This window comes from Petromyzon marinus, chromosome 70 (genome assembly GCF_048934315.1).
Source record: "Petromyzon marinus isolate PM22_M1 ecotype Great Lakes invasive population chromosome 70, UKy_Petmar_22M1.pri1.0, whole genome shotgun sequence".
NCBI lineage: Eukaryota > Metazoa > Chordata > Hyperoartia > Petromyzontiformes > Petromyzontidae > Petromyzon > Petromyzon marinus.
The window spans coordinates 2,120,520-2,143,020 of NC_133736.1; the positions used below are offsets into that span (position 1 = coordinate 2,120,520).

The following is a 22,501-nucleotide window of genomic DNA, read 5'->3' on the forward strand; positions in this document are numbered from 1 at the left end:
ACTTCCTCCTCCAATATTTGAGGCACCGCAGCCTCAGCAGGGTCATCCCCACTTTGTGCCACGATGTTTTCCAGGCTGAGGTGTTTCCCCTCCGAAAGGACCACACAGAAATGCTCAGCAAAATCTGCAAACCTGTTCCTGGGGTCGGAGATTGGATCACCGTTCTTTCCCCTAATGATGGTAATAGCTGTGGCGCTGCAGGTTACGCACACATACAGATCCACACAGAAACACACACAGTCATACACAGATCAACATTCACACAGATAAACACACACACACACTCAAACGGTCACTCACAGATCCACACTCACACAGATCCACACACACACTCAAACAGTCACTCACAGATCCACATACTAACACTCACACAGTCACTCACACATCCACACCACATTGTGATTTTTGCACACAGCGTTTTAATACGTTTTTTTGAGTGGAATATTTTGGAATGTTCTGTGTTCAAATTTTGTTTGTTGCGGTTGCACCCGACTTAAAAGCCGCATGGCTCACAGGGCTATACCTAATGATTGAAAACTTGAAACACACTCGCACAGATCCACCCACCCACACTCACACAGTCACTCTGGGGAGAGCGCACGCGCGTCTCATTTCACCGGTGCGGGGTTCCGAATCTCACGAACGGCGTCTCAATTCCACGTCCGCGCTCGGCGTACAACACCGACGCTGCTGCTTTCGTTTAAACCGCTCGTCTCTTCGCCGTAGGCATTGACGCGTGGGCACATCCTCCTCGCGGTGGCTTAAGGATCGTCGTTGCATTTTTAAATGACTGAAACATTGCGTGCTCACGCTTTTCGTAATGTGTTTGTGGTGATTGCGTTTTGAGCCTGTCGTGTACTTTGAAACGCCCGTCGTGTGTTCCTGTAGCTGTCCATAATAGGGGGGTATTATGGGGGGGTTAGATCGCCATGTAATTGTATAAATACTGTGTCGTTTAAACCCGCCACCACCCGACACAGCCAACGAGAAAGGGTTGTCACGTAAACAGAACGTGCCAATTCGTCACTAGTACAGTACGAGTGTATAGTGAAGTGTATAGTAGTGTAGTGTAAAGTGTAGTGTATTGTAGTGTAGTGTATAGTAGTATAATAGTGTATATTGTAGTGTATAGTGTAGTGTATAGTAGTAGGATACCAGTACAGCACACCGGTGTGTTGGAGAGCCAAGCCACAACATTCACAATCTGAGTTACGACGTTTCGCCAGTAATCACAACCAGCTTCATCAGGCGACAGCCAGATTTGTACAGAAGTCCACCTTCTTTCGTTCTTAAACAATAGATGCGAAGGTGTGATGACCACGCTACTGCTCAAGTTAATGCAGACTTGATTCCTTGCAAAAGATTTAACTTCTTGGTGTTCTGACCATCCGAACACCTCCTGTTGTATTGCCAGAAAGGGTAAAACCTATTATTATTATTTTTCATACTTTGATACTGGCGAAAATGTCCCGGAGATATCGGGAAGAGGCGTGAGTAATAATGATTGTGAAACGACGTTAAAACCGTAGAGACGTGCAAAATCAGAATCTGTATCGACACTGCTGGAGAATTCCGATGAGCTATGAAGCTCTTTATTCGCAGATATCCAGTAGGGGCATTACGGAGGTAAGAACGTTACAACAACAAACATTCCAAAAACACGATAGGAGTGTAAAGTACAAGAGACGTAAACACAATCACCCAAACACAAACAAATACAACAATAAACCATCCCGTGTCCTACCGGGGCAAAGCCCCACTGATGTATCAACTTATTGTTCAAAAGCGACCCGGCAACAAACACTGAGGGCTGACCACAGTGGCCACCCACCATCATTTGGACATTTAGAGCAGTGAAATAATCAAAATTCAGGTAGTCCCCGACGTACGATGGTTCCGACTTACGATATTTCGATCTTACGATGACGATAGCGACATGACAAAATTGTAAAAAATAGAATTTGCGCGTCAGGCAAACGCAGCAGCGTACGAGGTACGATACTGTAACTTGATCATCGCCATCCTCCTCTTCCGACAACTAAGTCAATGTAGCCATCAACAACCTAACATTTTTCTAAAGTATGCAGACGACGGAGAAAATCTTGGTGAGTACAGTAGAATATGATACGTTATGATACGTTCAATGCATGTATGATTCATAGCTTTAGCGATTTCATTTTAGGTTCACCACGATATGATATGTTATGTTCAATGCATGTTAAAAGTTTGTTTAGCAGATAGGATTGTTTCCTGAGAAAAACTTTCCATGAAATTGTAGTTCATATAGGTAGGCTAAGAATTTACCGAGTTTTTTACTTACAATTTTACTGTGCAATACAGTATTGTAATTAATAAATACATACAGTATATAGTTTATACAGTACGGTACTTAGAATTGCTCTGTTTTGCTAAATTATAACCATTCTTTAAGACTCCTGGGTAGACTAGGCCATTTTCGACTTACGATATTTTCGACTTAAGATGGGGTCATCGTACCGCATCTCCATAAGAAGTCGGGGACTACCTGTAGTCTACACGCATGGTTATAATTGCGGAGAAAACCAATCCACGTGACCACGGGAGAGAACATGCAAACTCCAAATGCACAGCAGGCATCAGGATCGGGATCGAACCCCCGACCTACTGCATACAAGGCGAGGTAGATGACATCTCAAAACAGAGAGAGACACAGAGACTCCAAATATAAATCAGGCATCGTCAGGTTCAGGATAGGCACCCACAATCTCCCGCATACCGGGCAAGGTAGTTAACATCTCCTTGCCACCGTGGCGCCTTTAAATAAGTTCAAATTGCATTATCGGGGGTATCACTCATTTTCTTTTACTCATGGAGATGTAGTGACATGCTCTTTGGTTCTATTCGGTAAAGTCACGTAGGTAAAAAATAAAACAACAAAAATCACGACGTTTCGGCCACAACACAAGTGGCCTTCATCAGGTGAAGGGACCAGACTGTCTCGAGGACAGCGCTGGAGTGAACACAGCCAAGCTCATACCGCGACCTTTAAGCTGTGTGAGAGGAATTAAGGTGCCTTGACAAAGGATTTAGCATAAAAAATTAGCATTTAATTAGCGGACTTAGCCAATTAAATGCTAATCATCATGCTAAGTCCGACAATTAAATGCTAATTTTTATGCTAATTCCTTTGTCAAGGCACCGTGATTCCTCTCACACAGCTTAAAGGTCGCGGTCTGAGCTTGGCTGTGTTCACTCCAGCGCTGTCCTCGAGACAGTCTGGTCCCTTCACCTGATGAAGGCCACTTGTGTTGTGGCCGAAACGTCGTGATTTTTGTTGTTTAATTTCTTACCTACGTGACTGTACCGAATAGAACCAAAGAGAATGGATCCTTGCAGTCACGAAAGCTTCAAATCTAGAAATGTAGTGACATGTTTCTTTCACAGCGGTATCCAGCCGAACGTGCGTCGCCGCTCAACGAACGAACTGAGCACTCGCTCAAACTTAATCCCTCCCCCCGCCCCCCCCCTCCCCCACAGTCCCACCCTCGAGTTTTTTGGGGGGAGCAAAGGGGAGAGGCGTCACGTGGGAGGGGACGGCGACAGCAGTGGCCGCCATCTTCCCGCTCGCAGCAAATTACAAAATGGAGGACGGCCCCGGGCCCAACGTCTCCGCACCCCTCCTCGCCGCCGCCGCCGCCGCCGCGACGGACCTCATCCACATCCAGATGGTGTTCCGCGAGCCGCCCACCATCAGGCGCTCCGTGTTCGCCTTCCTCCTCCTCGTCTACGCCCTCACGCTGGCGGGCAACTCGCTGCTGTGCCTCGCCATCGCCCGCGACCGTCGTCTGCACAAGCCCATGCACCTGCTCGTCGCCGCGCTGGCCGTCACCGACCTGGTGGAGAACACCAACGCGCTGCCGCGCACGATGTACGACCTCGTCGGCGACTCCCCCCGCATCTCGGCGCCCTGGTGCATTGCCAAGATGTTCGCCTACCACGTGTCCTTCCGCGTGCACGGCTACATCCTGGCGGCCATGGCTGCCGACCGCTACCTGGCGGTGTGCCGACCGCTCGCCTACCGCGGCGCGGCATCCAACGCCGTCGCCCTCAGGGCCCTGGCCTTCGCCGTCGCGCTCGCCGCCGCCCAGGGCCTCGGCTACGTCGCCATCGCGGTCAATCTCGACCTGTGCAAGCCGCGCTCGTTGATCACGTCCACGTGCGACTTCCTGGCCCTCAGGGTGCTGTCCTGCAACCACGTCGCCCTCGGGCAGGCGTACACCTACGCCATGTCGGTGGCGGGCATAGCGCTGCCTCTGTGCGCCATCGCGGCTTTCTACGCGCTCGTCCTGCACGAGTGCCGCAAGCCGGCCCTCCGCCGCGGCCGGAACAAGGCCCTGCGCACGTGCGGCACCCACCTCGTGGTGGCGGCCATTTACTTCGGCGCCATCCTCGCGACGTTCGCCAGCGGCGCGGGGGGCGGCACCCCCTCGTCCGCGGCGTCGCCGGAGCTGAGCGTGTCGCTCCAGAGCCTGCAGTTCGTCCTGCCGCCGGTGCTCAACCCCATTGTCTACGGCCTGCGGACGGCCGAGGTGAAGGAGAGCCTTGTCAGGTTCTTGCGAAGCCGGGTTAGGCCTGGGAAGCCTCTCCCCCCTCTGCAGGAAGACACGAGGATCGGGTAGCCCTCTCAGCTCCCTGCGGGATGCGCGGTACCACGTACACGCGGACGCATAAATAACACCCGACCACCTTGGTGGTGCCGGATGATAACGCCGTGATTGATGTGACCAACGCCATATGAGGAATGGCCAATTCCAATTGGCTTTTCCCCTCTTCATGCTTTTAGCCACCACAGCCACGAATGGGGTCTCTGGACGCGTGCGAGAGTCTGGTAACCCCTCGACCTTCAATTCAAATACCGCAAAAAGACGTGTAAAAAATCTAACTAAGCGTGTCCCGGAGGCCGCAGTTGGACTCATTTCATACCCTCGGGGTTGCTCCAGAAATGGCAAAAAAATTACTGCAAGTGGCAATGTTGAATGTTCAAACGCTCAAAGCGCAGGAGAGTTGCCACTCCTCTGTCGGGATCTGGACTAGTATCACCTGGATCTCTGCGGCTTTCATTAGGTACGGTGGACTGGATCTGGCTCCAGTCACCATGAGGGGTGGACAGTCCTCTACGATTGCAGGAGACTGCCAAACAACAGGGAGTGGCTCTTCTTCTGAACAAAAAACATGAAGGGGGCATGGAAGCGTGGAGGTGATGTTTGGGAAGGTGTAAGCCCCAGGCTACTGTGGGCTCGCCTTTGCTATAAACAGGAGGTGAGGGATGGTGGCGGTTGCTTACATCCCTACAGAAGGAGGAATGCACCTGATGATGACCGTTTGCGTTATGGTCGAAACGTCGTGAGAATTTTTATTGTTTATTATATATTTTATTATTTTATTGTTTCCCTTCAACGTGACTTTACCGAAAGAGCTAAGAATATGAATTACTGCAGTCACGAAAGCTTTAAATCAAAATTCTATGACACTCTTTGCTTCTTTCAGTAAAGCCACATAGGTATAAAGTAACAATAAATCACGATGTTTCGATCGCAACACAGGCAGTCGTCCTCAGGCAGAAAAAATATAATCCAGCAGTGGAACTGCTGAACAAGCGAGAGAGCTGTTACAACAAGGAGGTTATATACGTGCTAAGGAAAGGTGGCGTTTGTGTGCAGACTGCACTATATTACTTCATAATAACAGTGCTTAAGAAGGGGGACTGCACAGACTGTAACAACTCTGCTGGGAAAGGTCCTGGCAAAGATTATTCAACATTTCCTTGCCAGGCACGCTGAGGAGAGGCTTGCAGAGGCCCAATGGTTTTACCCCAGTGCAGTCCTGCACAGATGTCATATTTTCCATCAGTTTGCTACAGCAGAGGTGTAGGGAATGCCGAAAGGACCTACGTCTCTGCTTTATTGACCTGGCCAAGGCCTGTGAAACTATCGAAAGGACTGGGCTCTGGGGTTTTCTCCATACTTTCGGAGTTCCTGACTTTCTGCTAACAATATTTAAGGACCTTCATGATGGTGGGCCGGTCCGGGTAAAGATGCGTGGCCAGGAGTTGGAGCCATTCCCTGTTCACCTTGGGGTTCGACATGGATGTCCTCTGGCTCCCACATTATTTAACATCTTTTTTGACCACGTAGTTGGAGAAGCCTTCCATCCCTGTACTGGTGGAATCTCCATCTGGTACATATACAATAGGAGTCTGATAGATGCCCGGGTGCGGTCATGGGATGGCTCTCTATTGGTAAACCATGTTTTTTATGCCGATGATCTGGTGATTGCTGCTTACTCAGAGGAAGAGTTGGAGGCGCTGCTGCTAGATCTAGAGCATGCCACAAGGAGATGGCGTCTTATCATCAACCCCTCCAAAACTAAGCACCTGCCTGGGTATTGTGTGCCATCAAACACTCCACCCCCTCAGCTCCCCATTGGTTTTGGGGCAGTTGTGGAGAGAGTGGAGAGTTTTCCATACCTGGGCAGTGTGCTTAAGACAGACTCTGGTTTGAAAGTAGAATTCTTACTCCGAATCAGTTTAGTGGCATAAAATTTTCATCAGTTGGATTACCCTGTGCGGAAGCTACCTGGTCTGTCACTCCACTCAAAGCTTCGGGTCTTCTCGGCAATGATCATCCCCTCCCTTCTCTACGCTTGCAAAACGTTGACCGCCCTAACGGAACATCTTCGGCAGTAAGAAACATTCAGGCTGGCCTGCCTACAACCCTTGCTGGGTTTATCCAGGCTGGGTTATGGGAGGAGCTAATAAATCAATTGAAAGATTCGGACAAAGTCACATCGTTGAGCTCCTCCGGCAGGCAAGGCTGCGTTGGCTGCGTCATGTAGACCGCATGCCCAGCCACCGCATGCCGAAACAGCTTTTTGTTCGGCCATATAAAAGGGGGCGATCAAAGGGCGCCGGCTACGTCGCCGTGGTCGCGCGACTCCGCTTCTGCCGGGCGCGCGTCGTGCCCTCGTCCACGTGCGACTTCTCGGCCGTGCGCCGGCTCATGTGCGGCGAGGTGGGCTACGAGGCGCCCGTCGTCTACGCCAACATCCTCCTGGGCACCGCGCTGCCGCTGGGCGCCGTCGCGGCCTCCTACGTGCTCATCCTCCGCGAGTGCCGCGGGCAGCGGCTCCCCGGCGGGCGCCGGAGGGCCCTGAGCACGTGCGTCACGCACCTGCTCCTCGTGCTCGTCTACTTCACGTCGATCTTCTTCACGTTCGCCACGGGCCTCAGGCTGGGCGCGGCCATGTCCGGCGAGGGGGTGACCGCCCTCCAGACCGTCCAGTTCATCCTGCCGCCCGCGCTGAACCCAGTCATCTACGGACTCAGGACGGCGGAGGTCAGGCGAGGGCTGGCGAGGTTGTTGCCAAGTAAAATTTGGCCTAGCAATTAGGGGCGTGGGGGAGGCAGTGGTGGCGGTGGTCGGTTGTTGTTTTATTGTTGTTGTTGTGCAGACTTCCGCCCTCCCCATCAACGTAAAAAGATTAAATGAAACATCGCTTCCTGTTGGTAGGCTCGATGTGAATCACACCAAAGGTTGAGAGGGTTCGTCCGAGCTGGCCACTGACCTTCAGCGTGGCCTGTGAAGAGCACCCTTTGGAAATCCGCTTGCGAGTGATTTGAGAGTCGGTGAATTCCAGAGAAACGATGACTATAATAATAGTGTTTAGAACAGTGGTTCTTAACCTGGGGTCGTGCAGTGTATAGCATTGTCTCGTGTAGTATATAGCATAGTGTGTATTGTAGTGTAGTGTATATTAGTTTATAGTGTAGTAGATAGTAGTGGGTAGTGTATAGTCATCTAAAGTGTAGTATATGGCATAGTGTGTAGTGTATTGTAGTGTACAGTGTAGTCTATAGTGTAGTGGATAGTAGTGGGTAGTCTATAGTTGTGTAAATTGTAGAATATGACATAGTGTGTATAGTAGTGTGGAGTGTATAGTAGTGTAAAGTGTAGTGCATAGCAGTGTACAGTGGAGTATAATGTGGAGTGTATAGTGGAATGCGTAGTGTTGTTGTAAAGTAGTGTATAGTGTAGTTTATAGTGTAATGGTTCTTAACCTGGGATGGGGGTCGATGCGAGACATTGCCTGATTTGTTTAGAAAGTAAATCATTGACAACACAAATTAAGCATGGGGCACGTAAGTTACAATTAATTTTGTTTCATATTCTATTTTTATTTCTGTAAAGTCACGTAGATAGAAAAAATAATGATAACAATAAAATAATACAAATGAAAATAAAGTGAATAAAAAAGATAATAAATTACTTGATATATATTTACATTTTTTTATTCACTTTATATTTTTTATTTTATTGTTATATTTTTTTCTTTCTACGTCACTTTACCGAAAGATACACAGAATATGAATTCCTGCAGTCACGAAAGCTTTAAGTCAAAATGTATTTTGTTTCATCAATGTCCGTGTGTATTAACATGATAGTTTTTTGTGTGTTACTATTGAGAACCAAATGGGTGCAAGGCTGCAAGTGAAGGTTAAGAACCACTGGGTTAGAAGTTAGAAAGTTCTTACCTTGATTCTTAGCAATTCCTCGCTTCTTCTTTGGTTCTTTCGGTAAAGTCACGTAGAATGAGAATAAAATAATACATTGATAAAATAAAATAACACAATAAAATTCTCACGACGTTTCGGCCACAACACAAGCGGCCTTCATCAGGTGAAGGGACGAGACTGTCTGGAGGACAGCGCTGGAGTGAAAAAGCCACGCTCAGATCGCGACCTTTAAGCTGTGTGAGAAGAAACAAAGCGCCTAGACAAAGGAATTAGCATAGAATTTAGCATTGAAATGGCTGAGTGATTAGCTTGTGACTGGTCACAGAAATGGCTTTGTTAAATTTAAAGCATACACATCCGCAGAGGCACCCCTTGATAAAGGAATTAGCATATAATTTAGCATTGAAATAGCTAAGTTAAAGCATACACATCCGCAGAGGCACCCCTTGACAAAGGAATTATCATAGAATTTAGCATTGAAATAGCTGAGTGATTAGCTTGTAACTGGTCACAGAAATAGCTATGTTAAAGTCAGAGCATATACATTCACAGAGGCACCTAGTACAAATCAAACAGGAGAATTTAGCATTGAAATAACTAGGCGAATTTAGCATTGAAATAACTGAGTGATTAGCTTGTGACTTGTCTCAGAAATGGCTATGTTGAAGTTAAGGCCTACACATCTGAGCTATTCACAGTAACTGGGTATACACTACAATATAGGATGAATACTATATAGTGAACCAATAAAAAAAAACTTAAATATAAATTACCTCAATGTTAACAATAAACTCTATATATTCTCCAATCAACTAAGCTACCAACAATAAGTCGTTATATATCACTATGCTATATGGCGAAAAAATGGGTGGATTCTTACCCTCAACTTTAGCACCACGGATAGCTACGGCCCCGTTCAGACGGACGAGTTCATCCAAGGTCGGAACAGAGAAGGGGGAGAGAGACAGCTGCGAGGCGCTGTTATACTCCATGTTGTAAACCATACCATTAACCGTGGTGTGAGAGGTATTAAGAGTCAATGCCAGTGAAAGAGCTGCGGTCTGAAGGTCATCGTAAAGTACAATTAATTAAGAACGGAAATGGTTTAAAACATCTTTCCAATGGATACTAAGAGAATATTATTGCGTTATTTTATTTTATCAATTTATTAACTTTATTCTCATTCTACGTGACTTTACCGAAAGAACCAAAGAAGATGAATCCTTGCAGTCACGAAAGCTTTAATTCGAAATTCCTCGCTTGTTTGGACCGAATGTAGCAAATGGCCGTTCCGCTACGTTGCCTTGTAACGTCATCACGCCTTGTAACGTCATCACGCCTTGTAACGTCATTACGCCTTGGAACGTCATCACCACAGCACTCACCTCCCCTGTTGTCAGCCATTTTAAAGCATTAAATTAATTTTAAAAAAGATGTGCTTACGTGCGTTGAACTTCTTTCGCACCGTACGTAGCCAACCGTGCTCTATGTATACGTAAGTGTAGTTGTTCTTAACCAGGATAGGCTCGTGACACATGGCACTACCATTACACTCTCTCACACTGCATTGAGTAAGTTGCTAAGTGAGTGAGCAGCTGGCTGGCTGAGTGAGTGAGTGGCTGGCTGAGTGAGTGAGTGGCTGGCTGAGTGAGTGAGTGGATTGCTGAGTGAGTGATTGGCTGTCTGAGTAAGTGAGTGGCTGGCTGATTGAGCGCGTGGCTGGTTGAGAGAGTGTGTGAGTCGCTGAGTGAGTGGGTGGCTACTGGCTTGTTGAGTGAGTGGCTGGCTGAGTGAGTGAGCGGCTGGTTGAGAGAGTGAGTGAGTGGCTGGCTGATTGAGCGAATGGTTGGTTGAGAGAGTGAGTGAGTCGCTGAGTGAGCGGCTGGCTGAGTGAGTGAGTGTCTGGATGAGTGAATGAGTGTCTGGCTAGTTGGGTGAGTGCAGTGGCCTGGCTCACCAAAATTCATAAGAAAGCAAAAAAAACACAAACTGAAAGAAAATCTGACATAAGTGCAGCCACGAAGCGTCACTGCTTCATGCACCTCGCTCTCCCCTCTCCCCCTCTCTCCATTGTCTCGGTCGTTCCCTGGCTATTCCTGAGCACCGCCCATTTCGGAGAGAGCAGGAGACACGTGCCACCCTCTTGCATCCCTGTGCACCCACCGTCTCCCCCTGGTGCCCCCACCCCACCCTCCACACTAATTGCTAATTTGCTCCTTGCACAACGAGGCGTTCCCCCTTGGCACAACAACAACAACCACCACTACCACACCTCACAACAACAACCACACCCCACAACAACGATGACGACAACCCCCACTCAACAACCCACTCTGAGGTCTTCCCTTGAGATGTTGTGCCGGTACGGGAGGGATGGGGGGAGGTGGAGGGAGATGGGGGGTAGGGGCCTTGGTGGTGGGGTGAGGTGGGGGAAGGGATTGGTAGGGTCGGGTAGATTAGTGGGGGTGGGGGGGTTGGTGGAGGTGGGTGGAGGTGGGGTAGTGGATTGGTGGGGGGCGGGAGAGGCGGGGGGACCCCACCACGCATAAAAGACGGTACGCTCCGAGTCGCCTGCTGAGAACAAGGACTTCAACAACAAGTGATGAGATCGTCGTCCATCATCATCATCATTTTTAGTCATCATCGATAGGATTGTTGTAATAATTGATGTGATAGAAACTCCGACGTTGCTTTGTTATTTGCTGAGCTGAGGGGCGACAAACGGGTGAGTTCTAAAGAACGTCGCCACGACCATCATCATGTCCGGCAGGATCGTGATCATTACCAGAATCACCATAATCACCAGCGTGATGATCAACATCATTATCATCATCACCATCATAACCTGCAACATAATGATCGTCATTAACATCCCCATCATTATCATTACCGGCAGCATCATTATCAGCATTATGTTTATCACCACCATCATCACCACCAAAGAGAGCGTCATCATCATGATGATCACCATCATCATCATCAGCTAGCATCACCATCAAAGGGAGCATCATCATGATAATGATGATGATGATCATCATGAGTATGATGATGATCAGCAGCAGAATAATTGATATTATTACCATTAACATTTTAGGCTTCGGGGAAGTGTGCTGGATCAAGTGTGAGTGTCGGTGTAATGGATTATGTGATGTGATATAGTCACGACTACCACCCAATCTGGAGGCAGCTGCACCACCACCACCCCTGTGCTACAGTGCGAGTGAGTGCTGTTTGTATGATCACCCCCTGTCCTACAGAGTAAGTGGAGTTTGGATGATATCCCCGTCCGACAGTGAGAGTAAGTGGAGTTTAAATTTCGATTTAAAGCTTTCGTGACTGCAATGATTCATCTTCTTTGGTTCTTTCGGTAAAGTCACGTAGAATGAGAATAAAATAATAAATTGATAAAATAAAATAACACAATAATATTCTCACGACGTTTCGGCCACAACACAAGCGGCCTTCATCAGGTGAAGGGAGCGAGACTGTCTGGTAGGACAGCGCTGGAGTGAGAGAGCCACGTTCAGATCACGGCTTTTAAGCTGTGTGAGAGGAACAAAGAGCCTTGACGAAGGAATTAGCATAAAATTTAGCATTGAAAAGGCTGAATGATTAGCTTGTGACTGGTCACAGAAATAGCTATGTTAAAAGTTAAAGCATACACATCCGCAGAGGCACCCATTGTTAAAAGGAATTAGCATAGAATTTAGCATTGAAATAGCTAAATTAAGGCATTCGCTTGTAACTGCTACAGAAATAGTTACGTTGAAGTCAGAGCATACACATTCACCGAGGCACTTAGTACAAATCAAAACAGGAGAATTTAGCATTGAAATAACTAGGCGAATTTAGCATTGAAATAACTGGGTGATTTGCTAGTGACTGGTCACAGAAATGACTACAAATCTGAGCTATTCACAGTACTATATAGTGTACCAATAAAAACTAAAATATAAATTACCTTCATGTTATCAATAAACTCTATATTCTCCAATCAGCTAAGCTACCAACCATAAGTCGTTATATATCACAATGCTATATGGCGAAAAAATGGGTGGATTCTTACCCTCAAATTTCCGTACCACGGATAGCTACGGGCCCCGTTCAGACGGACGAGTTCGTCCATGGTCGGAACAGAGGAGGGGGAGAGAGACAGCTGCGAAGCCCTAGTATACTCCATGTTGTAAACCATACCATTAACCGTGGTGTGAGAGGTATTAAGAGGCAATGCTGGCGAAAGAGCTGCGGTCTGAAGGTCATCGTAAAATTACAATTAATTAAGAACAGAAATGATTTAACACATCTTTCCAGTGGTTACTAAGCCTGAATCCATCTTCTCGGTTGAAATTGTCCCTGTGCTTGTCAAGGCTCTTTGTTCCTCTCACACAGCTTAAAAGCCGTGATCTGAACGTGGCTCTCTCACTCCAGCGCTGTCCTACCAGACAGTCTCGCCCCCTTCACCTGATGAAGGCCGCTTGTGTTGTGGCCGAAACGTCGTGAGAATATTATTGTGTTATTTTATTTTATCAATTTATTATTTTATTCTCATTCTACGTGACTTTACCGAAAGAACCAAAGAAGATAAGTGGAGTTTGTATGATCTCCCCCTGTTCTACAGAGTGAGAGTGAGTGGCGTTTGGATGATCTCCCCCTGTTCTACAGAGTCAGTGAGTGGACTTTGCATAATCTCCCCCTGTCCGATAGAGTGAGAGTGAGGGGAGTTTGTATGATCTCCCCCTGTTCTACAGAGTGATCGTGAGTGGAGTTTGTGTGATCTCCCCTAGTCCTTCAGAGCGAGAGTGAGTGGAGTTTGCATGATGTCCCCCTGTTCTACAGAGTCAGTGAGTGGAGTTTGTATGATCTCCCCATCTTCTACAGAGTGAGTCAGTGGAGTTTGTATGATCTCCCCCTGTTCTACAGAGTGAGAGTGAGTGAGTGGAGTTTGTATGATCTCCCCCTGTTCTACAGAGTAGGAGTGAGTGGAGTTTGTATGATCTCCCCCTGTCCTACAGAGTGAGAGTCAGTGGAGTTTGTAAGATCTCCCCATGTCTTACAGAGGGAGAGTGACAGCACTTGCCGGCACTGCAGGCAAGAGGGTGGGTGGCCAACACCACGCTCGGCCGCCTTTGTCTCCCTAGTGACGGTCTTTACACACCGCACCAGTTACTAATTTGAGGCTGAGTCGACCTAGCGAAGGCCCACGAAAGATTCAGATAATCGTCACTGCTGTTGGCCGTAAGCAGGAATCTAACTGGGGTGGCCAGGTTCATAGCGCATTGAGCGCTAACCGCTACACTACCGCTCCCCGCACAGACACGCACACAAAGTGTCACACTCACAGATCCGCCTACACATACAGACACTCACAGATCTACACACACAGAGATCCACACACACATTCACACAGTCACTCACAGATCCACACACACACAGTCACTCACAGATCCACACTCATTGAGAGCCACACACACTCACAGTTACTCACAGATCCACACACACACAGTCACTCACAGATCCACACACATATATATCCACACACACACTCACACAGTCACTCAGATCCGCACTCACACAGATCAACACACAAATACAACAACAACAACCGCCATTCGCCACTAAGTGGCGGTGACATCACCACGACCCTTGTGCCAGGCCATGTGCACCTTGAGGCCACGTGAAGTTTCGAACGCTCGCTGGCAGGAGGTCACGGGGCAGAGCTAGGTGCCACGGGTCGATTGACTGAGATGACCAAGATGACTGGCTGATGCACCACCTGTGCCCGTTGTTGTGAGCGTCGCGCCTCCGCCCTCTGTTGTTGTTGGAGGGCGACTCCCTCCAACTGCCCAGTAGCGTCCTTCACGAGCCTCCTCCACTGAACAAAAGCTGTTTGGGCATGCGGTGATTGGGCATGTGGGCTACATGGCCCAGCCAACTCAGGCTTGCCTGCCGGAGTTGCTCACCGATGGGACTTTGTCCAGATCTTTCGAGGATTTGTGAGCTCCTCACACAATCCAGCCTGGTTAAACCCAGAATTGATCGTTAGCAGGCCAGCCTAAATGTTTCTAACCGACGAAGACTTTCCATTAGGTGGGTCCACGTTTCGCAAGCGTAGAGAAGGGAGGGAATGCCCGTGGCTGAGAAGATCCGAAGCTTCGTGCGTGCGACATACCAGGTACCTTCCACGCAGCGTTACGCAACCGACGAAAAGATAATGCCGCTCGACTGATTCGGAGTCAGACCATCGCTGTTTAACCGGAGCCGGTCATGAGCACACTGCCCAGGTATGGGAACTCTCCACTCTCTCCACAACTGCCCCATCACCGATTGGGAGTTGTGGGGGTGGAGTGCCCGATTATACAAAATACCCAGGCAGGTGCTTCGTTTTGGTGGGGCTGATGGTAAGGCCCCACCTCTTAGTGGCATACTCCAGTTTCAGCAGCAGCGCCTCCAACTCCTCCTCTGAGTGAGCTGCAATTACCAGGTCGTCAGCATACATAACGTGGTTGACCAATTGGGAGCCATTCCTTGACTGCACCCGGGCATCGATCAGTCTCCCATTGTATCTGTACCAGATGGAGATTCCCCCAATACAGCTATTGAAGGCTTCACGAACTACGTGGTCGAAATATATGTTAAGTAATGTTGGAGCCAGGGGACATCCCTGTCGCACCCCAAGGTGTAGAGGAAATTACTCTGACTCCCGGCCATGTAGTTTTACCCGGGCCTGCTCAGCATCATGAAGGTCATTAATGATCCTGAGCAGAGGGTCAGGGACTCCGAAAGCACGAAGAATAACACAAAGCCCATACCAACTGATGATATCAAAGGCCTTGACCAGGTCATTGAAGCAGAAATGTAGGTCTTGTTGGAATTCTCTACACTTCTGTTGTAGCAGACGGACAAAAAATATGGCATCTGTGCAGGACCGCCCTTTTCTGAAACCGCATTGGGGCACCGTAAGCATCGTCTCAGCGTGCCTAGCAAAACGATGTTGAATAATCCTTGTCAGGATCTTTCCCGGCACACTGAGGAGAAGGTTGCCCCTGTAGTTGTTACAGTCTGTGCGGTCCCCCTTTTTAAAGAGGGGGACCACCAGGGCATCTTTCCAATCCTGCGGAACCCGTTCAGTGGCCCAGACTGTTGTTATGATATCATGTCCGGCAGTCTGCGCACAAACGCCACCCTCCCTCAGCATTTCGCTTGGGAGATCATCTTTGCCCGGTGCCTTTCCTGGTCTCAGACTCTGGATCGCCTTCAGTACTTCCTCAACAGAAGGCACCTCAGCCAGCCACTCACAAGGGGTGACTTCCTCCTCCAATATTTGAGGCACCGCAGCCTCAGCAGGGTCATCCCCACTTTGTGCCACGATGTTTTCCAGGCTGAGGTGTTTCCCCTCCGAAAGGACCACACAGAAATGCTCAGCAAAATCTGCAAACCTGTTCCTGGGGTCGGAGATTGGATCACCGTTCTTTCCCCTAATGATGGTAATAGCTGTGGCGCTGCAGGTTACGCACACATACAGATCCACACAGAAACACACACAGTCATACACAGATCAACATTCACACAGATAAACACACACACACACTCAAACGGTCACTCACAGATCCACACTCACACAGATCCACACACACACTCAAACAGTCACTCACAGATCCACATACTAACACTCACACAGTCACTCACACATCCACACCACATTGTGATTTTTGCACACAGCGTTTTAATACGTTTTTTTGAGTGGAATATTTTGGAATGTTCTGTGTTCAAATTTTGTTTGTTGCGGTTGCACCCGACTTAAAAGCCGCATGGCTCACAGGGCTATACCTAATGATTGAAAACTTGAAACACACTCGCACAGATCCACCCACCCACACTCACACAGTCACTCTGGGGAGAGCGCACGCGCGTCTCATTTCACCGGTGCGGGGTTCCGAATCTCACGAACGGCGTCTCAATTCCACGTCCGCGCTCGGCGTACAACACCGACGCTGCTGCTTTCGTTTAAACCGCTCGTCTCTTCGCCGTAGGCATTGACGCGTGGGCACATCCTCCTCGCGGTGGCTTAAGGATCGTCGTTGCATTTTTAAATGACTGAAACATTGCGTGCTCACGCTTTTCGTAATGTGTTTGTGGTGATTGCGTTTTGAGCCTGTCGTGTACTTTGAAACGCCCGTCGTGTGTTCCTGTAGCTGTCCATAATAGGGGGGTATTATGGGGGGGTTAGATCGCCATGTAATTGTATAAATACTGTGTCGTTTAAACCCGCCACCACCCGACACAGCCAACGAGAAAGGGTTGTCACGTAAACAGAACGTGCCAATTCGTCACTAGTACAGTACGAGTGTATAGTGAAGTGTATAGTAGTGTAGTGTAAAGTGTAGTGTATTGTAGTGTAGTGTATAGTAGTATAATAGTGTATATTGTAGTGTATAGTGTAGTGTATAGTAGTAGGATACCAGTACAGCACACCGGTGTGTTGGAGAGCCAAGCCACAACATTCACAATCTGAGTTACGACGTTTCGCCAGTAATCACAACCAGCTTCATCAGGCGACAGCCAGATTTGTACAGAAGTCCACCTTCTTTCGTTCTTAAACAATAGATGCGAAGGTGTGATGACCACGCTACTGCTCAAGTTAATGCAGACTTGATTCCTTGCAAAAGATTTAACTTCTTGGTGTTCTGACCATCCGAACACCTCCTGTTGTATTGCCAGAAAGGGTAAAACCTATTATTATTATTTTTCATACTTTGATACTGGCGAAAATGTCCCGGAGATATCGGGAAGAGGCGTGAGTAATAATGATTGTGAAACGACGTTAAAACCGTAGAGACGTGCAAAATCAGAATCTGTATCGACACTGCTGGAGAATTCCGATGAGCTATGAAGCTCTTTATTCGCAGATATCCAGTAGGGGCATTACGGAGGTAAGAACGTTACAACAACAAACATTCCAAAAACACGATAGGAGTGTAAAGTACAAGAGACGTAAACACAATCACCCAAACACAAACAAATACAACAATAAACCATCCCGTGTCCTACCGGGGCAAAGCCCCACTGATGTATCAACTTATTGTTCAAAAGCGACCCGGCAACAAACACTGAGGGCTGACCACAGTGGCCACCCACCATCATTTGGACATTTAGAGCAGTGAAATAATCAAAATTCAGGTAGTCCCCGACGTACGATGGTTCCGACTTACGATATTTCGATCTTACGATGACGATAGCGACATGACAAAATTGTAAAAAATAGAATTTGCGCGTCAGGCAAACGCAGCAGCGTACGAGGTACGATACTGTAACTTGATCATCGCCATCCTCCTCTTCCGACAACTAAGTCAATGTAGCCATCAACAACCTAACATTTTTCTAAAGTATGCAGACGACGGAGAAAATCTTGGTGAGTACAGTAGAATATGATACGTTATGATACGTTCAATGCATGTATGATTCATAGCTTTAGCGATTTCATTTTAGGTTCACCACGATATGATATGTTATGTTCAATGCATGTTAAAAGTTTGTTTAGCAGATAGGATTGTTTCCTGAGAAAAACTTTCCATGAAATTGTAGTTCATATAGGTAGGCTAAGAATTTACCGAGTTTTTTACTTACAATTTTACTGTGCAATACAGTATTGTAATTAATAAATACATACAGTATATAGTTTATACAGTACGGTACTTAGAATTGCTCTGTTTTGCTAAATTATAACCATTCTTTAAGACTCCTGGGTAGACTAGGCCATTTTCGACTTACGATATTTTCGACTTAAGATGGGGTCATCGTACCGCATCTCCATAAGAAGTCGGGGACTACCTGTAGTCTACACGCATGGTTATAATTGCGGAGAAAACCAATCCACGTGACCACGGGAGAGAACATGCAAACTCCAAATGCACAGCAGGCATCAGGATCGGGATCGAACCCCCGACCTACTGCATACAAGGCGAGGTAGATGACATCTCAAAACAGAGAGAGACACAGAGACTCCAAATATAAATCAGGCATCGTCAGGTTCAGGATAGGCACCCACAATCTCCCGCATACCGGGCAAGGTAGTTAACATCTCCTTGCCACCGTGGCGCCTTTAAATAAGTTCAAATTGCATTATCGGGGGTATCACTCATTTTCTTTTACTCATGGAGATGTAGTGACATGCTCTTTGGTTCTATTCGGTAAAGTCACGTAGGTAAAAAATAAAACAACAAAAATCACGACGTTTCGGCCACAACACAAGTGGCCTTCATCAGGTGAAGGGACCAGACTGTCTCGAGGACAGCGCTGGAGTGAACACAGCCAAGCTCATACCGCGACCTTTAAGCTGTGTGAGAGGAATTAAGGTGCCTTGACAAAGGATTTAGCATAAAAAATTAGCATTTAATTAGCGGACTTAGCCAATTAAATGCTAATCATCATGCTAAGTCCGACAATTAAATGCTAATTTTTATGCTAATTCCTTTGTCAAGGCACCGTGATTCCTCTCACACAGCTTAAAGGTCGCGGTCTGAGCTTGGCTGTGTTCACTCCAGCGCTGTCCTCGAGACAGTCTGGTCCCTTCACCTGATGAAGGCCACTTGTGTTGTGGCCGAAACGTCGTGATTTTTGTTGTTTAATTTCTTACCTACGTGACTGTACCGAATAGAACCAAAGAGAATGGATCCTTGCAGTCACGAAAGCTTCAAATCTAGAAATGTAGTGACATGTTTCTTTCACAGCGGTATCCAGCCGAACGTGCGTCGCCGCTCAACGAACGAACTGAGCACTCGCTCAAACTTAATCCCTCCCCCCGCCCCCCCCCTCCCCCACAGTCCCACCCTCGAGTTTTTTGGGGGGAGCAAAGGGGAGAGGCGTCACGTGGGAGGGGACGGCGACAGCAGTGGCCGCCATCTTCCCGCTCGCAGCAAATTACAAAATGGAGGACGGCCCCGGGCCCAACGTCTCCGCACCCCTCCTCGCCGCCGCCGCCGCCGCCGCGACGGACCTCATCCACATCCAGATGGTGTTCCGCGAGCCGCCCACCGTCAGGCGCTCCGTGTTCGCCTTCCTCCTCCTCGTCTACGCCCTCACGCTGGCGGGCAACTCGCTGCTGTGCCTCGCCATCGCCCGCGACCGTCGTCTGCACAAGCCCATGCACCTGCTCGTCGCCGCGCTGGCCGTCACCGACCTGGTGGAGAACACCAACGCGCTGCCGCGCACGATGTACGACCTCGTCGGCGACTCCCCCCGCATCTCGGCGCCCTGGTGCATTGCCAAGATGTTCGCCTACCACGTGTCCTTCCGCGTGCACGGCTACATCCTGGCGGCCATGGCTGCCGACCGCTACCTGGCGGTGTGCCGACCGCTCGCCTACCGCGGCGCGGCATCCAACGCCGTCGCCCTCAGGGCCCTGGCCTTCGCCGTCGCGCTCGCCGCCGCCCAGAGCCTCGGCAACGTCGCCATCGCGGTCGATCTCGACCTGTGCAAGCCGCGCTCGTTGATCACGTCCACGTGCGACTTCCTGGCCCTCAGGGTGCTGTCCTGCAACCACGTCGCCCTCGGGCAGGCGTACACCTACGCCATGTCGGTGGCGGGCATAGCGCTGCCTCTGTGCGCCATCGCGGCTTTCTACGCGCTCGTCCTGCACGAGTGCCGCAAGCCGGCCCTCCGCCGCGGCCGGAACAAGGCCCTGCGCACGTGCGGCACCCACCTCGTGGTGGCGGCCATTTACTTCGGCGCCATCCTCGCGACGGTCGCCAGCGGCGCGGGGGGCGGCACCCCGTCGTCCGCGGCGTCGCCGGAGCTGAGCGTGTCGCTCCAGAGCCTGCAGTTCGTCCTGCCGCCGGTGCTCAACCCCATTGTCTACGGCCTGCGGACGGCCGAGGTGAAGGAGAGCCTTGTGAGGTTCTTGCGAAGCCGGGTTAGGCCTGCGAAGCCTCTCGCCCCTCTGCAGGAAGACACGAGGATCGGGTAGCCCTCTCAGCTCCCCGCGGGATGCACGGTACCACGTACACGCGGACGCATAAATAACACCGGACCTCCTCGGTGGTGCCGGACGATAACTCCGTGATTGATGTGAGCAACGCCATATGAGGAATGGCCAATTCCAATTGGCTTTTCCGCTCATCGTGCTTTTAGCCACCACAGCCGCAAATGGGTTCTCTGGAAGGGTGTGAGAGGCTGGTAACCCCTCCACCTTCAATTCAAATACAGCAAAAAGACGTTTAAAAAATCTAACTAAGCTTGTCCCGGAGGCTGCAGTTGGAAAGGCATCTCTGATGTTACCTGACCATACCCCATTTGGCTGAGTCAGGAGACTCATTTCATACCCTCGGGGTTGCTCCAGAAATGGCAAAAAAATTACTGCAAGTGGCAATGTTGAATGTTCAAACGCTTAAAGCGCAGGAGAGCTGCCACTCCTCTGTCGGGATCTGGACCGGTACCACCTGGATCTCTGCGGCTTTCATAAGGTACGGTGGACTGGATCTGGCTCCAGTCACCATGAGGGGTGGACAGTCCTCTACTATTGCAGGAGACTGCCAAACAACAGGGAGTGGCTCTTCTTCTAAACAAAAAAACATGAAGGGGGCATGGGAGCGTGGAGGTGATGTTTGGGAAGCTGTAAGCCCCAGGCTACTGTGGGCTCGCCTTTGCTATCAACAGGAGGTGAGGGATGGTGGCGGTTGCTTACGTCCCTACAGAAGGAGGAATGCAGGCAAGGCCGATGTGTCAGACGCCTTCTATGACACTGTTTGGTTTTTTCAGTAAAGTCACGTAGGTATAAAGTAACAATAAATCACGACGTGTCGATCGTAACAAAAGCGGTCATCCTCAGGCAGAAAAAAATATAATCCAGCAGTGGAACTGCTGAACAAGCGAGAGAGCTGTTACAACAAGGAGGTTATATACGTGCTAAGGAAAGGTGGCGTTTGTGTGCAGACTGCACTATATGACTTCATAATAACAGTGTTTAAGAAGGGGGACTGCACAGACTGTAACAACTCTGCTGGGAAAGGTCCTGCAAAGATTATTCTATATTTCCTTGCCAGGTACGCTGAGGAGAGGCATATGGAAGCCCAATGGTTTTACCCCAGTGCGGTCCTGCACAGATGCCACATTTTCCGTCAGTTTGCTACAGCAGAGATGTAGGGAATGCCGAAAGGACCTAGGTCTCTGCTTTATTGACCTGGCCAAGGACTGTGATACTATCGGAAGGACGGCGCTCTGGGGTTTTCTCCAGGCTGTCAGAGTTCCTGATACTCTGCTAACAATATTTAAGGACCTTCATGATGGTGGGCAGGCCCGGGTAAAGATGCGTGGCCAGGAGTTGGAGCCATTGCCAGTTCACCTTGGGGTTCGACATGGAGAAGCCTTTCATCCCTGTACAGGAGGAATCTCCATCTGGTACAGATACAATAGGAGTCATTGGATTGCTCTCTATTGGTCAACCATGTTACGTTTGCCGATGATCTGGTGATTGCTGCTTACTCAGAGGAAGAGTTGGAGGCGCTGCTGCTAGACCTAGAGAATGCCACAAGGAGGTGGGGTCTTTTCATCAACCCCTCCAAAACTAAGCACCTGCCTGGGTATTGTGTGCCATCAAACACTCCACCTCCTCAGATCCTCATTGGTTTTGGGGCATTTGTGGAGAGAGTGGAGAGTTTTCCATACCTGGGCAGTGTGCTTAAGACAGGCTCTGGTTTGAAAGCAGAATTCTCACTCCGAATCAGTCGAGTGGCATTATATTTTCATCGGCTGGATTACGCTGTGCGGAAGCTACCTGGTCTGTCACTCCACTCAAAGCTTCGGGTCTTCTCGGCAATGATCATCCCCTCCCTTCTCTATGCTTGCAATACGTGGACCGCTCTAACGGAACATCTTCGGCAGTAAGAAACATTCAGGCTGGCCTGCCTACAACCCTTGCTGGGTTTATCCAGGCTGGGTTATGGGAGGAGCTAATAA

At 49.0% G+C, this 22,501-nt stretch overlaps 1 protein-coding gene across 1 annotated transcript; it reads left to right on the plus strand.

The window, feature by feature from the left end:
* Window positions 1-3,620: 3,620 nt before the first annotated feature.
* Window positions 3,621-4,658, plus strand: LOC116957180 (olfactory receptor 2M3-like). The gene has a single exon (XM_032979184.2). It carries the CDS (start codon window positions 3,621-3,623, stop codon window positions 4,656-4,658), a length of 1,038 nt encoding a protein of 345 aa, XP_032835075.1.
* The last annotated feature ends 17,843 nt before the right edge of the window (window positions 4,659-22,501 follow it).

What these genes read in the sequence shown, in the direction of transcription:
- LOC116957180 (XM_032979184.2), top strand. Translation starts at nt 3,621, where the DNA reads ATGGAGGACGGCCCCGGGCCCAACGTCTCCGCACCCCTCCTCGCCGCC.